This window comes from Halichoerus grypus, chromosome 8 (genome assembly GCF_964656455.1).
Source record: "Halichoerus grypus chromosome 8, mHalGry1.hap1.1, whole genome shotgun sequence".
NCBI classification, from domain to species: Eukaryota; Metazoa; Chordata; class Mammalia; order Carnivora; family Phocidae; genus Halichoerus; species Halichoerus grypus.
In genome coordinates this window covers 57,003,108-57,018,278 of record NC_135719.1, presented here as the reverse complement: position 1 = coordinate 57,018,278, position 15,171 = coordinate 57,003,108, and the positions used below count along the sequence as shown (strand labels likewise).

The 15,171-nt window shown below is 35.3% G+C and overlaps 1 protein-coding gene across 7 annotated transcripts in view; it reads left to right on the top strand.

Moving 5' to 3' along the window:
• Positions 1 to 15,171, top strand: part of TEX9 (testis expressed 9) — a 190,779-nt gene that overhangs the window by 139,944 nt on the left and 35,664 nt on the right. For 5 of the 7 annotated variants that reach the window (XM_078079298.1, XM_078079297.1, XM_078079301.1 and 2 more), the window contains 4 exons: positions 5,208 to 5,271; positions 7,057 to 7,136; positions 13,535 to 13,580; positions 14,556 to 14,638. In XM_078079298.1, the coding sequence (XP_077935424.1) occupies positions 5,208 to 5,271; positions 7,057 to 7,136; positions 13,535 to 13,580; positions 14,556 to 14,638 (273 nt within the window). Of the gene's footprint in view, positions 1 to 4,786; positions 5,010 to 5,207; positions 5,272 to 7,056; positions 7,137 to 13,534; positions 13,581 to 14,555; positions 14,639 to 15,171 lie in introns of all 7 variants that reach the window. The other 2 variants (XM_078079299.1, XM_078079300.1) reach the window with 1 other exon arrangement.

Genomic DNA, 15,171 nt, shown 5'->3' with positions numbered 1-15,171 from the left:
CATTGCAGTATGGAATAGAAAAAGTGATGGTGTGCATCCTTATCTTGGTTATGATTTTAAGGAGCCCACTTAATTTATCACTGTGTTTGAAGTTTGATATAGAGTTTTGCTAGATTCTTTTATCAGGTTTAAGGACATTGTTTCCTTTAATTCCTATTTTGAATGAATGTTAAATCTTATCAAAACTTTTTTTCCCAAATTAATTTAGGTGATTAAATGTCCTCTCCCTCACACACACACACACACACACACACACACACGCACGCACATTTAATGTTTTAACATATTGAACTACCAAGCAGATTTTTTATTTTCCTTTAAAGACTGTTGAACTTGATTGCTATACATTTATGTAGGTTTTTTGCATCTTTGAACAAAAGTGAGATTGGCCTTATACTTCTTTCTAGTTCTTTTCCTTCTGATTTTGATATCAGTATTAGCCACATGAAATAATTGAATAGTTTTCCTTTTTGTTTTTTTCTGTTCTTGGAAGCTTTTTGTAATCAGGGATCATCTACCCTTTGGTTAAAATTGTGAAATTGAGTGTGATGTATTTTTTTTATGGATTTTTTTTGCCTATCAATTCAGTTTCATTAATGATTATTCATTTATTTAGATGTACTAGTGCTTCCAGAATAAATTTTGATTATTTGATAGTTTTCTAGAAAAGTGTCCACTTCATGTATGTTTTAAAAGTTGATAGCATTGGGGCGCCTGGGTGGCTCAGTCGGTTAAGCCGCTGCCTTCGGCCTAGATCATGATCCCAGGACCCTGGGATCAAGCCCCGCATCGGGCTCCCTGCTCAGCGGGAAGCCTGCTTCTCCTTCTCCTCCCCACTCGTGCTCTCTCTCACTATCTCTGTCTCTCTCTCTCTGTCTCAAATAAATAAATAAAATCTAAAAAAAAAAAGTAATAGCATAAATATGCTCTAATATGCTTATTTTTGTATTTTAATAATAGTTAATTTAATAAAATACCAGTATAGTTAGCATACAGTGTTAAATTTGTTTCAGGTATACAATATAGTGATTCAGCAATTCCATACATCACCTGGTGCTCATCACAACAATTGCACTCTTTCATCGCCATCACCTGTTTCACCCAACCCCCCACCCCCTCCCCAGTTTGTTCTCTACACACACGTTTTAAGTCTTGTGTGTAACCTTATACATCTTTTCGAAGATTTCCAGTATTATTTTGTCTTTTTATCAATCTTTCTGGGAGGTTTATCTATTTTATTGGTCTGTTCAGAGAACTAGATTTTGATTTTGTTGCTAATCTGTGTAGTTTTTTAAAATTTCATTGGTCTTTATTCTAGCTCTTCTAATTGTGGTGGATTTTTTTTTTTTACTTTTTAGTTCTAATTTAATTTAGTTTACTTTTTGTTTATTTTGTTTTTCAGATTTTTCTTATTTTTTAATAAATACATTTAATTTCTGTAAATTTCTCTCCAACTACAGCTTATTTGTATTTCAGGAACTGTTTTGATACGTATTTCTTTTGTGGTTATTTAGTTTTAAATATTTTATGATTTTCATAGTGGTTATTTAGGAGTTTTTTAATTCCCAAGCATATAGGGTATTTGCTTATTTTATTTTTGTTATTTTAAATTTATTTTTAATTGCACTATGGTCAGAGAATTATATACTACTGATTTTTAAAAATATATTGAAACTTGTGAGCAGTACATATTCAATTTTTGTAAATGTTCACGTATTCTTGATAGGAAGGATATTTACTATTTGTTGATGAATCTCTTAGCTCAAGCTAATTAATTTGGCTGTCCATAACATGAGTATCCTCACCATTTTTTTCCCCTGCTAGCTCTGTTGATTTCTGTTAGAGGTATATTAAATAAACTGTAACTATAGTTTAAAAAATTCTCCTTATAATTGTGTCCATTTTTGCTTGGATGCTATATTGTTTGATTTACTTAAATCTTCTAGATGAATTCTCCTTTCATTATTATTCAGTGCCATTTTTTATTCCTTTATTTCCAAGCTTTTTATGTCATTTAGCTTTAACAGTATTCTTTTTATGTCCTGTGTTATCATTTCTGCCTTCTGATAAGTGAATTTATTTATATTATTGGATTATTAACTTAAAGTTGTATGAACCATCTTATTTTTTGTATTTTCTTTTTTTTTTACTATCCCTTTTCTTTGTTGTTTTCTGTCTTCTGTTGAAGGAATTTTTGTTGTCTTTATTTTTCTTTTTCTGGTTTGGAAAGACCTTAAAATGCTTTAACTTGGTTTTCCTGTCTGTTAAGTTAGATAATACTTTACTTCCTCTTTGTTTTGAATCCTCCTACTCTCCAGGTTATCATTAATGTTATTTTTATATTCTGTACTAAGTTAGATTTATCATCACATTTTCTAATTTTTTTCCTCATCATGATTTTTTCCTAGGTTCAGGTTCCTCCTTCCTGAAGTGTAGACCCTTCATTACTTCTGAGTCTCATCTTTTCTGAAAATTTTATTACATGACATTTATTCTTCAATGACAGTTTAGCTGCACATGGAATTCTAAATGGTCTGTTTTCTTCCTCCTCAGTCCATTAAAGATAACACTTCATTGTCCATTGGAATTTAGAGATGTTGAAAAGCCATTTTAGCTTTTTAGAACATAATGCTGGTAGACTATTTTTCTTGGTTCTTTTAAAATAATTGCTTTGGTAACTTAAAGATCATTTTTGTCTTTGAAGTTCTGCAGTTTCACTATTATGTATACAGTGTGGGCTTGTTTTCTTTCTTTCTCTCTTTTTTTTAAGATTTAATTTTTAAGTAATCTCTACACCCAGTGTGGGGTTTCAAACCCACAACCCCGAGATCAAGAGTCACATGCTCTACCAACTGAGCCAGCCAGGCGCCCCTGTTTTCTTAATTCTACTTGAGATTCATGTCTTTTCTCAATTTAAGAAAATTCTCAGTATTCAAATATTGACATTCCCTCCTCTGGAATTTCCTTCTGCAACTTCTATTAGGTAACTACACATCTGTCTTTGTCCTATAGTCTCTCTTCAATGCATGTTAACCTCTCTTTTATATTTTTATCTTTTTGTTTCTCGATCTCCTTTTAGGTGAATTTTCTCAAATCTGTCTTCTCATTCGTTTCCTTTTCAGTTCATGGTATTGTTCAGTGTAGCCACTGAGTGAGTTTTTAAATGCAATGACTGTGTTTTTCATTTATGTAATTTCTATTTGGTTCTTTTCTAAATTCAGTGTTCTTTTGTAATAAATACTTGTTCTTGCCTAATGGTTTCTATTCCTGCTTTTGGGGGAGTGGGCAAATGAAAAATGCTGGTTTAAAAATCTCTTAAAAATAGATTTTAGATTTAGATAATCCTGTTCTTACGGTATAAATTTTGTTGTGTCTACTGATTCTCTTTCTTGGCAACTCCTTTCTTTATGCAATTTGTTATCTTTGTGAAGTCATTTTTAGTAGGGTTTGCTTTCTGAGAGAGTTCCGTATATTCTAGATAAGTAAATATCCTTGTAGGTTGATTGCACATTTACTTTTCCTAGCTTATCAGAGTTTTCACTGGTTTTGGAGCAGCTTTCTGTACTAAAATTTGGCATAGGGTCCCTCTACCATTTGGGTTAGATGAATTTGCTGTGTTTACTCACAAGAGAATCTTTTCCACCCATGGCTCAGTTTCATTTCCGTTCACCTAAGGTTAGGGGTAGTGTTTTTGTAGTCTGTGTTTCGCAGGTGTAGCCCTTCATGACTCCCACACATGCATCAGTTTTTAGCTGTTAGACTGTTTTGGCTTCTGTTCCTGTTTACTGCTCTCACTTTGAGTTGCTGCTTTATTTTTAGTGCCAGGGTATTTCCCTTGCCTGAGCTGGAGCTTAGCAATATTTCCTTCATTACATTTTATCCAACATGTCCATCGGTTTGGAGCAGGATAGTGTTCTGAGTCATCTCAGAATGCTATATTGACCAGAAGCTTCTATTTAAGTTCTCATGATTCTTGTTAAGGAAATATGAAAAATCAAGTAATGGCATCTTAACTGCAACTTCACGTCTTTATTAGATATTTTTCTTTTGATTAATTCATCCTAAGATATACAGATATTTCTTAAAACACTAGACTGTTTTAAGAAGGGATATAATACTACCTTTTTTTTCTGGGAGTGGGGATTGTCAGTGATTTTTGTTACTTCTGAATCACATATCTAACTGAAACAACAAGATATTTTAAAAATTGCTCAACATACTCCCTTCATATAATTTTAAAAGAGCCTAGATAGTCTAGAAATGTGAGCTATGAATAAAATTTAAAAATTTTATGCTTTTGAAGATGTTTATTATAGTGTTAACCTTTAAAAGTGAAAAAAGGACTTTAACAGTAGGAACAGTTCAGTACATTATGTTAAGTGCAACTCATTACAATATTGTGTAGCCATTTAAGGCATGAATTATAAAAATTATGTAGAGCTAAACATATTCTATATTTTTATGGGAAAACATAGTATGAAATTGTGTATATAGGTGAAAATTGGAAGGAAATATGAAAAATAGAAACAATTGGATGATGGTAGGATTATGAGCAATTTTATCTTTAAAAACAGTTTCCTTCAGTGATATTGCCATTCTTCCATTCTAAATTGGGCCAAATAGTACTCCTATTCTTTGCCAGATTCCAAATTGATTGGGGGAAAAAAAGGAGTGGCAGGTAGACGTCAAAACAAGCACCTTTGTTTCTGAAGCTGATATTGAAGTGTGTAACTGAGATATGAGCCACATTAGGCCTGCTCGCTAAGCTCCAGATTTACCTCCCCAGTTGCAGCAATACCCCCAGACCAAAGCAGGCTTCTCCCTCATCCTGTCCCACTCCTGCCCCCATTTGGAGTTGATCCCAAGAAGATGAATAGTGGAACTGAATTGAACCCACCCAATTTATTCTACCCAAATAAGTCATTACACCTGAATGAGGGCCAGAGAGAGGCCAAGAGTTACTGTTTGAATTTCTACCACAAAAGATGAGGAATCATGAAGATTTGGAGGTAAGTGTTCTAATAGTAATGGTAATTTTAGAGTAAAAATGTCATGTGTATGTTTTGGTATTCTTGATTAGCTAAAGTGTAGTTATTGAAACTTAATTACTTTTATTTTTGTTAGAATCTTCCCAAATATGAAATTATTTTAATTTAATTTAATTTAATTAAGTATATCCCAAATATGAAATTATTTTTTGCTTTTAGGCGTTTGAATGCAGAATTAGAGGCAAAAACAGCTGATCTGGTTCGTCAAGCTGAGGAAGTAATAGTAAGTGAATGTGCAATTATTATTAATTTCATGTGTGTGCTAGTTTTTTAACTTTCTAAAGTGCCCAAAGCATAAATTTTTAGGTCAATGAATTATCACAGATTGAATATGAATATATGAATAGATGTATGTATATATGCACGAATGTTTTTGATATGCACACATTTTCTAAAAGCCACTGAAAAAGCGTTTTCCATTTAGATGTTCCAACCATCTAAATAGTAAGAACATTGATATTTAATAATCTTTCCCACTACTTTAAAATTAATGTTTGAGAGTAGATGTATAGAATTAATGCTGGTAATTCAGTAAGGATAGAAATAAAATGGGCTCAGGACAAAAGTTGAATAAAGGATAGCAATCATCACTAATACTCAGATGATAATTTGTTTCTTAAATTCTCCAGTTGGTTGTAATTCAAATTCTTAGGGCTAGTCTAGTCAGATTTATAGTTAGAAAAAAATGTAGTGGTTATATCACTAGACAAAGTAAGCGTATTTTGCTCCATTCTGGCTACCAAATTGGTTATTCCTACTTTAAGCAGCAACTTAAGCATTATCATTCCCATTATTTATTGATAGGATATTAGGATATAGTAGTATTCCTTAGACGAATAAAGTAGCTGCTTTCAAACTTTTTTCAGTTTTTACTCTATATTTTTTTCTTTTAAATTCTCCACCCATCCTCCTTGGGGGTGGTAGTGAAAAATAGGCAATAATTTGTTTTAATGCCTTATACAGATCCATCATTATTTGTTAGTTTTGGAATAAGAAACATATATATATATATATATATATATAATATTTCAGGTAATATATTTAGATAATGGTTACAGATTTGCTAGTTTCATTTATAATTAAATATTTTACTAAAAATAAATTTTTATTATATCTTTTAGTTTTTGCCAGTGTCTAAAGTAGGAAAATAATTAACAAACCCAGTGTTCGAGAAGAATGAAGGATTCATTATACATTCTGCTCCAAGAATCCTCTAATAAGGATGATTCCCTGCCCCCACCCCTGCCCCGAAAGAGTAGAGTAGAAGCCTGGGAAGGACTGGGAAAGGGGAGAGGACATTCCTGCCCCACGGGAGCTAATGGATATAACTTTTACTGCATTGAATTTTTGTTCACTCATTTTCACTTCTTGATATATCATTGCCAAAAGCTTTTACTCTTAGTGCTTTAGTGCTTCATGGTCTTCACATTGAAGCTCTGGGGCATGGGTGGCTCAGTCGGTTAAGCATCTGATTCTTGATTTCTACTCAGGTCATGATCTCAGGGTTGTGAGTTCGAGCCCCATGTTGGGCTCTGCACTGGGCATGGAGCGTGCTTAAGATTCTTTCTCTCCCTCTGCCCCTCCTCCTCCACCACCCCTCATGCACTCTCTCTCTCAAAAAAAAAAAAAAATTGAAGCTTTGCCTGATTTGAGACAAGTTTTTCTACCCATTAAACGAATTTATGCTTTAATTTCCTGTGAGCCTAATTTCCTTTGCATGTTACACAAGTTGGAAGCCTAATGTAGTGGGGAAGCAGGAGGTAGATAAAATCAGATAAAGGCATTGATACATTTTTCCCTTAGAATTGACTTTCTTAATCCAGAATGAATGAAAGGTGGAACTACATTGTTACAGACCTTATATTCATACCATAGCATTTGAGTTCTATGCCTTGATTTCATGGAAACTGTGGACAACTCTGAAATGATTAATGATCAGAAAGGTACTTGACTATATCCTGGTTTTGTGGTTTTTCTCTATATGACTTATCTTTATTCATTTAACTAGAGAGATCAGCGAGAAGTACAATCAAGGCCGGTCTCAACACAAATTAAATCATATGAAAAGGAAGAGGATTGCAGTTTAAGGTAAGCAACTTAAATTCTCAAACACCATTTTTTTGATGATGTATGTAGATCTTTTGTTACGTAAAATCTTTTTTGCATGTAAGTATTAAAAATCTATAATTTGAAAAATAATGTAATATATAACATACTAATAAAGGGGCGCCTGGGTGGCTCAGTTGTTAAGCGGCTGCCTTCGGCTCAGGTCATGATCTCAGGGTCCTGGGATCAAGCCCCGCATCGGGCTCCCTGCTCAGTGGGAAGCCTGCTTCTCCCTCTCCCACTCCCCCTGCTTGTGTTCTCTCTCACTGTGTCTCTCTCTGTCAAATAAAAAAATAAAATCTTAAAAAATATATATATATACTAATAAAATGGAGGCTTATATGAACCAGACGTGATGTAAACCCTTTACCTACTTTATGTCATTTAGTCCTTAAAGTATTATTTTGAAATAAATATTATTGTCCTCATTTTAAAAATGAGGAAATAGGAGCTTAGCAAAGTTCAGTAGCTTGCCCAAGGATATATAGATAATATGTGATTTCACTGAGATGCAAACCACAGTTGGTAAGATTTCTGAACCTTTTCTTACATAGTATACTGTCTTTCTTTTTTTTAAATTCCATATGAAAATTAGATAAAAATAAGTTCGTAAAAATAAAATAGATCTGTTTTTCCTTGAATTTCACGTGAACTTCAGGTATGTCAAAAAAATAGGGAATCGGGACGCTTGGGTGGCTCAGTCAGTTAAGCGTCGGCCTTTGGCTCAGGTCATGATCCCAGAGTCCTGGGATCGAGTCCCACATCAGGCTCCTTGCTCGATGGGGAGCCTGGTTCTCCCTCTGCGTGCTTCTTCCTCTGCCTGCCACTCCCCACCTGCTTGTGCTCTCTCTCTCTCTCTGACAAATAAATAAAATCTTTTAAAAAAATAGGGAATGGAGATGTATTTAGGAATAAACTTAACAGGAAACAAAGGATCTGTGTGAATAAAACTATAAAATGGTATAGCAGAGGCAATGGTGTTCACCCAACATTCCTAGTCTTGCTATGAGCAGAAGTCAGATTATTCTCTTCCAAGCCAACAGATAGGAGTTGTATTTTGAACCTCCAGCTGACTCTTTCTCTGCCACGATCAGTGAAAATCCAGTTGATGAAACCTCCCAGCCTGGTCTCTGGGTGACCATGTGGACCTTATGGGAAAAAAGGGCCCTCTATCCCTCTCTACTGCTACTTTGTGTTAAGCCGCTGAAATTTTGGGGTTGATCTCCTAGCTTATCCTAACGAATACAGCAATTGGTATTGAGAATTAGGTGCCATATGACAAAAACTGGGAAAGTGTGTCTTTAGCTTCGTAGTTAGGTGGTAGCCAGCAAGGAAACTGATCTGGAGGCTGGAAAGGTAGAGAGGTACTATTAGTGGAGTGGCCATGGATTTAGTAAAGCTGCCACCTTTGGTAAATTGGAAGGCAGAACAGGTGTCAAATGAACTTGTGCTCTTGGGGGGGGGAGGGGAGAGGTTGGAAGACAGAACATTAGTAGTATGTGCTGTTACTATTAGTTGTATTCTTTCCACACTGGATTGTCTTGGCAGTCTTGTCAAAAATCAGCTGACTGGAGGCACATGGTTTCATTTGTGGACTCTCAATTCTATTCCATTGATCTATATATCTGTTCTTATGCCAGTACCACACTGTCTTGATTGCCCTTGCTTTGTAGGGTTAGCTGCTTTTATTTTTTTTATTTTTTTTTTTTATTTTTATTTTTTAAAGATTTTATTTATTTATTTGACAGAGAGAGGCACAGCGAGAGAGGGAACAGAAGCAGGGGGAGTGGGAGAGGGAGAAGCAGGCTTCCCGCCGAGCAGGGAGCCCGATGTGGGACTTGATCCCAGGACCCCGAGATCATGACCTGAGCCGAAGGCAGACGCTTAACGACTGAGCCACCCAGGTGCCCCTTTATTTTTTTATTTTTTAAGATTTTATTTATTCATTTGAGACACAGAGATAGAGAGAGAGAGCACGAGCAGGGGGAGAGGCAGGCAGAGAGAGGGAGAAGCAGGCTCCCTGCAGAGAAATCAGCGAGAGAGATCAGCGAGATTGCAGTTTAAGGTAAGCAACTTAAATTCTCAAACACCATTTTTTTGATGATGTATGTAGATCTTTTGTTACGTAAAATCTTTTTTGCATGTAAGTATTAATGGGATCATGACCTGAGCCAAAGGCCGACGCTTAACTGACTGAGCCACCCAAGCTCCATCCCAGGACCCTGGGATCATGACCTGAGCCAAAGGCAGATGCTTAACCGACTGAGCCACCCAGGCGCCCTGGGTTAGCTGCTTTTAGCCCAAAAAATTATGAGATAAAATTGAGGAAGTCTTTGAGGAACAAAGCCTATTAAAGCTCAGCCTTGAAGCAAAGATCAGACTAAAGATGTGGTCTTCATGCTATTGATAAGACTTTATAATGGATTAAGGTTCTTCAGGGCAAGGATCCTTTTGAATGGCACCTAGTGAAACTTCCAATTAGATAAAATGGCTCTAGGCAAAGCTCTAACTAAAGGTATAGTCTCCCTATAGAAGCCTGACAACCTCAAAGTAAGCCATTATTAAAGTGGGGGGGTGGGGAAGAGGGTGAGGTGTTCAGTGTAAAGAAATATAGTCTTGGAAAGAACAGTGGATGTGGTAATGGCACATGGAACCAACTGGAATCAAACAGACATGAAATCCACTAGTTTTGGGGGGGAGTTGTACCAGCTAAGAAACTTTGAATGATAGACTAAAACTGTGACTGTTTAAATCTCAAAACAGCTGTAGGTCCTCCCAGTCTTCTAAGATGAAGAAGCAGGCTGTGAGAGCAGCACGGCCCTAACAGGGTAGAATGTTTAAACACCTCAGAGGACTTACAAACAAAAAAGAAATGTGTTACTTAAGCAGCAGTATATTTAGCTCATACTGGAAATATTGGGACATTATTTATTTACTCAGAAATACTGCATATGATCCAGCAATTCCCCTTTAGTTATTTACTCAAGAGAAATGAAGACACATGTCCAAGTGAAAACCTGTATGCAAATGTTTATAGCACTTTTATTCATAACTGCCAAAAACTGGGAACAGCTCACATATCAAGTGGTGAACCAATAGGATAAGCAGATTATGGTATATCCATGCAATGGAATACTACTTGGCAGTAAAAAGCAATGAACTCTTGATGCAGCAACAACATGGAAGCTAAGTCAAAGAAGCCAGATTAAAACATATGTATACTGTATGATTCCATTATTTTCGAGTTATTTAAAATCTAGTTAACATACAGTGTAATATTAATTTCAGGTGTAGAATTCAGTGATTCATCACTTATATACAACACCCAGTGCTCATCACCAGTGCTGTCCTCAATGCCCATCCCCCATCTAGTCCCTCCCCCTGCCTATTTCCTCTCCAGTAACCATCAGTTTGTTCTCTAGAGTTAGGAGTCTGTTTTCTGGTTGGTTTCCCTGTCTTTTCTCCCCCCCCATATTCCATTTATTTGACGTTCTGAAAAAGGTAAAACTATAGCCACAGAATCTGATTAGTGTTTGTGTGTTATGGAGGGGAGGGAATTAACTACAAAGAGTCACAATGGAAATTTTGGGGATGATGGAAATTGTCTCTATCTTAGTTGTTGTGGTGGCTACATGACCATAAAATTTGTTAAAATTTATAGAACTGTTTGGGACGCCTGGGTGGCTCAGTCGGTTAAGCCTCTGCCTTCGGCTCAGGTCATGATCCCAGGGTCCTGGGATCAAGTCCCGTATCGGGCTCCTTGCTCAACAGGGAGCCTGCTTCTCCCTCTGCCTGCCGCTCCCCTGCTTGTGCTCTCTTTCTCTCTGACAAATAAATAAAATCTAAAAAAAAAAAAAATTTATAGAACTGTAGAGGTGCCTGGGTGGTTCAGTCGGTTGGATGTCTGACTCTGACATGATCTCATGGCTTGTGGGATTGAGCCCCGCATTGGACTTCTTGCTCAGTGGGGAGTCTGCTTGAAAGATTCTGTCCTTCTGCCCCTCCCCCTGCTTATGTGCTCTCTCCCTCCCTAAAAATGAATAAAACTTTAAAAAAATTTATAGAACTGTAAATCTAAAAATAGTGTATTTTAAATTTTTTATATCATTTGATATACACACATGAAACTATATATCCTTATTATATGTAATGCTTTCTGATATTTTATGGGAAATGATGTTTAGCAGTTATCAAAATTCCAAAATTTGTATTACAAAGATTAGGCACAGCTTTATCAAGTAAACTAAAAGACTGAAATGATGGTAACAACAGCTAATCCCTAGATTCTGTTGAAGCAAGTGAGAGACTGATTTCACAAGCATAAAAATAAATCTGTCGGTTTCCTTTCACTAAATTTTCCTTAAGTGCGAAGTGGTGATGACATCTCTGTTTACCTTGATCAGGTGGCTTTTTAAAAAAATGCTACTGTTTGAACAGATGGCTTTTACCACGTGAAACATGCCACTTGACTATTATTTGGAAATTGCTGAAGATGGGAGGTAATTCTGTAAAGAGACAATCCATTTTGGCTTGGAACAATCATTCATGTAAATGATGGTGGTCAGGCAGTATATATTATAATAGATCTTCAACATCCAAGGTTACTCTGCCAAACAATATGGTCAGGAAACCAGAATTTAGTTTCCTAATAGTATAGCATACATATCCTTCATTCTGCTGGAAGCAAGATTTACCACACAAATCATTTCAGTTATGTTACACACAAACCTTTCATGGAGAAGTGTAACAAAAATAGCTAGAGTACTGTGTTTTAGTTCATTTTTCCTGGAAATACACTAGCAAAATAATGTCACTCTGCTAAACCTGAGGGAGACCAATAACCCTTAAATGTCTTTTGGCTGATACATATGTGTATTAGGGGAGCAGAGATGGAAGATGTAGAAAATGTAAGGAAATGGCAAGTATTAATTTGATATGAAGGCCATTAAAGAGGACGCTTAAAATTTGAATAAAACTTGGTAACATTTTAATGTCGTATGTGAGAATGGTTCTTTAGTCTCTATAATTTTAAGGTATTTTGAAAGCTGCCTTTTTTCTTCCCAGAGCTATTTCTAGTTCTTTAAAAGGTTGTATATAATATTATCTAAGTATATTTTTGTGTTTAATATTGAAATAACTTATGTATGACTAGTTGAGTAGGTGGCATATGACAGAAAGTAATTTTGTTTTTGTGTCCTTATGGTTATGAATTCTCAGGGGATATGATGGAGGGTTTTTTTTTTTGGTTTTTTGGTTTTTAATAGTAACAATAGTAACATGGTAGATTTTCAGAAATATTAATACATGTAATGGGGATGATCTAGACAATTGATCGGGGTAGGCAAACTCATCCAATAAAATTTACAAAATTTTTGTATTTGTGGGCTTTATAGTCTTTGTCATAACTACTCAACTTTACTGTTGTAGTGAGAAAACAGCCATAGATAATGTGAAATGAATGGATGTGGGTGGATTCAGCCCATGGGCCATAAAGTGCAGACCCCATAAACACTCTTTGTTTTAAATAAAAACATATTTTGAAAACTGTGCATAAAAATGAGTTGTATTTTAGAGGTCAAACTTCCAGTAATAAAATGAGTTAGTTGTGGCAATGTAATTACAGCACAGGGAATATAGTCAATATTATTATAACAACTTTGTATGGTAACAGATGGTAACTAGACCTGTTGTGGGGGCCATTTTGTAATATATAAAAATATTGAATCACTGTGATGTACACCTGAAACTAATAGGCTATTGTATGTCAATTACACTTCAATAAAAAAAAGAATGTGAAGTTAAAATGTTAAAAAAAAAATGAGTTGTATTTTAGATGTATTTATTCATGCATTTAACAAATACTTATTCAGTGACAGTTTAAGAGCTCATATGCTAGGTACTATGCCATTTACTAGGCATAGAGCAGTGAACAAGGCAGACATGATTCCTACCGTCATGGAGTTCACAGTGTAATGGGGAAAACAGACACTGACCAAGTATTTAAATGCATTTACAAAGGATAACACTGGATGGGCTCACACTAAAAAGCCTTGTGGTGAATCATTTTGTAAAATTGATAATCCTTGTGTATTACCAATAATCACTCCTTATGATTTTCATTTGTTAAAATTTGTGCTATATTTCGCTACAAAAATATTGGTATTATAGTATATCTTCTCAAAGGTGAATTGTTTAACCAAAGAACTTTTGTTGTTTTTGATACTTACCAAATTAATTAACAGGTGCATGACTAGAATCATAGCAAAGTCTGCTTGATAGTTGTCTATTTTCCCTTTCAGATATAATTACTGTTCAATTCTATTGTGTCTCACTTTAGTATCATCTATTGTTAATGTGTAATGTTTATTTTTGGTCTGTAGAGGTCTGTTGTCTGAAGGGATAGTTCATCTACATTCAGAAACTAAGGTATGAAATCAAACTTTTGGGGTGCCTGGGTGGCTCAGTTGGTTAAGCGGCTGCCTTCGGCTCAGGTCATGATCCCGGAGTCCTGGGATCAAGCCCCACATCGGGCTCCCTGCTCAGCGGAGAGCCTGCTTCTCCCTCTCCCTATGCCTGCTCTCCCCCTGCTTGTGTGCTCTCAAATAAATAAATAAAATGTTTTAAAAAAAATAAAACTTTCTATAAATATAATTACATTCTGTAGAATTTAGGTTATTTTTTAGAATTTTCTTAGAATAAAACAGAGGAGTATGACTATAGAAATAGAATATAAGCCTTGATACTTAGAAGAGATGCCTTCATGAAATGTTGCTCATAAAATAAATTGAATCCTTTTTTGTTTCATAATTTCACTGAACAATCTGGATATATATTGGAAAAAATTCTAAGTAAAATGAATCTGTAACCTAAGCATTTTTAGTTTCCTCTCTGAAGCCCAAATTTACTAGATATACCACCCAAAAAAGAAAAGTATTTATATACAAAGGAGGTAATTTGAGAGGTTTATTCATTCATTTAAATATTTACAGTGTGTAGATCACTATTGCAGGTGCTGGGTGAATTGGGATCTACACGTTCCCCACCTAGTGGGATCTAGGCCAAGGGAACGGTATATGTGAAGGTCTGTCTGGGGAATAATCAGTGAGGAGAACTAATTTCTGTGAGCCAGAACATCCAGTTTAATGTTCCACTAGCTAGCTGATTATCCTTGAATTTTGGAGGCTCATTTTCCTTATCTTTGAATCTGTTGGTGCTAGTGATATCTAGGCCTTTTCCTAGATATATACAATTCTGGGATTCTTTAAAATACAATTTGATTAATTCCATGAAAATAGCAATTCTTGTGTGTAGTAAACTAGCAATTCTGTGTATTACAAAATTGCTTTCCATGACAAATGATTAGAATCTAATTAATCAATAATTTAAATTCTTTTGATGTAGCCAAAGACCGAAAATGTTGATGCAGTAAACAAGGTTCAAAACAAACTGCGCTCTGCGAATAAAGGAAGGAAAACAAATTCAAGGTATAGTACGGTTTTAAAAGTATTACTTTCCTTTTTTAGTTTTATGATTCACAGTACCATCATTTTAATTATTAAGCTCTTTTTCTTTTTCCAGATCTTTTTATACCTTACATTGTCTGTATCTTACCTACATTCAATAACTTAAAACATGTTCTACTCAGAAATGTCTTGCAGCAGTTACTAAACATTATATGTTGTTCTCTCAAGCAAAATCGCCACATTTCAAATTTTTAAGTGTTAATGAGATATTTTCTGAGAGCTAAGACTAGAACGTAGGTGTCTTTCTCTGCCTAGTTCTCTCAAACTAGTCTACTTTTTTGAGCATTTAATAGAACACTATACATTATTGTGTATCTTGACATACAGAATGATTTGGTGTGCTCAAAGTAAGGCTGTAGTATCATTGTAATTTACATTCTTGTTTTTGGTGAGAAAGAATTCAAGACTGTTCTTAGTGTTTTAAGCTTGACAAGGGGACCAAGAGGCTCTCTGGGATAGGAGACCTAGAAAAGGAAGGTCACACCTGCAGTGGA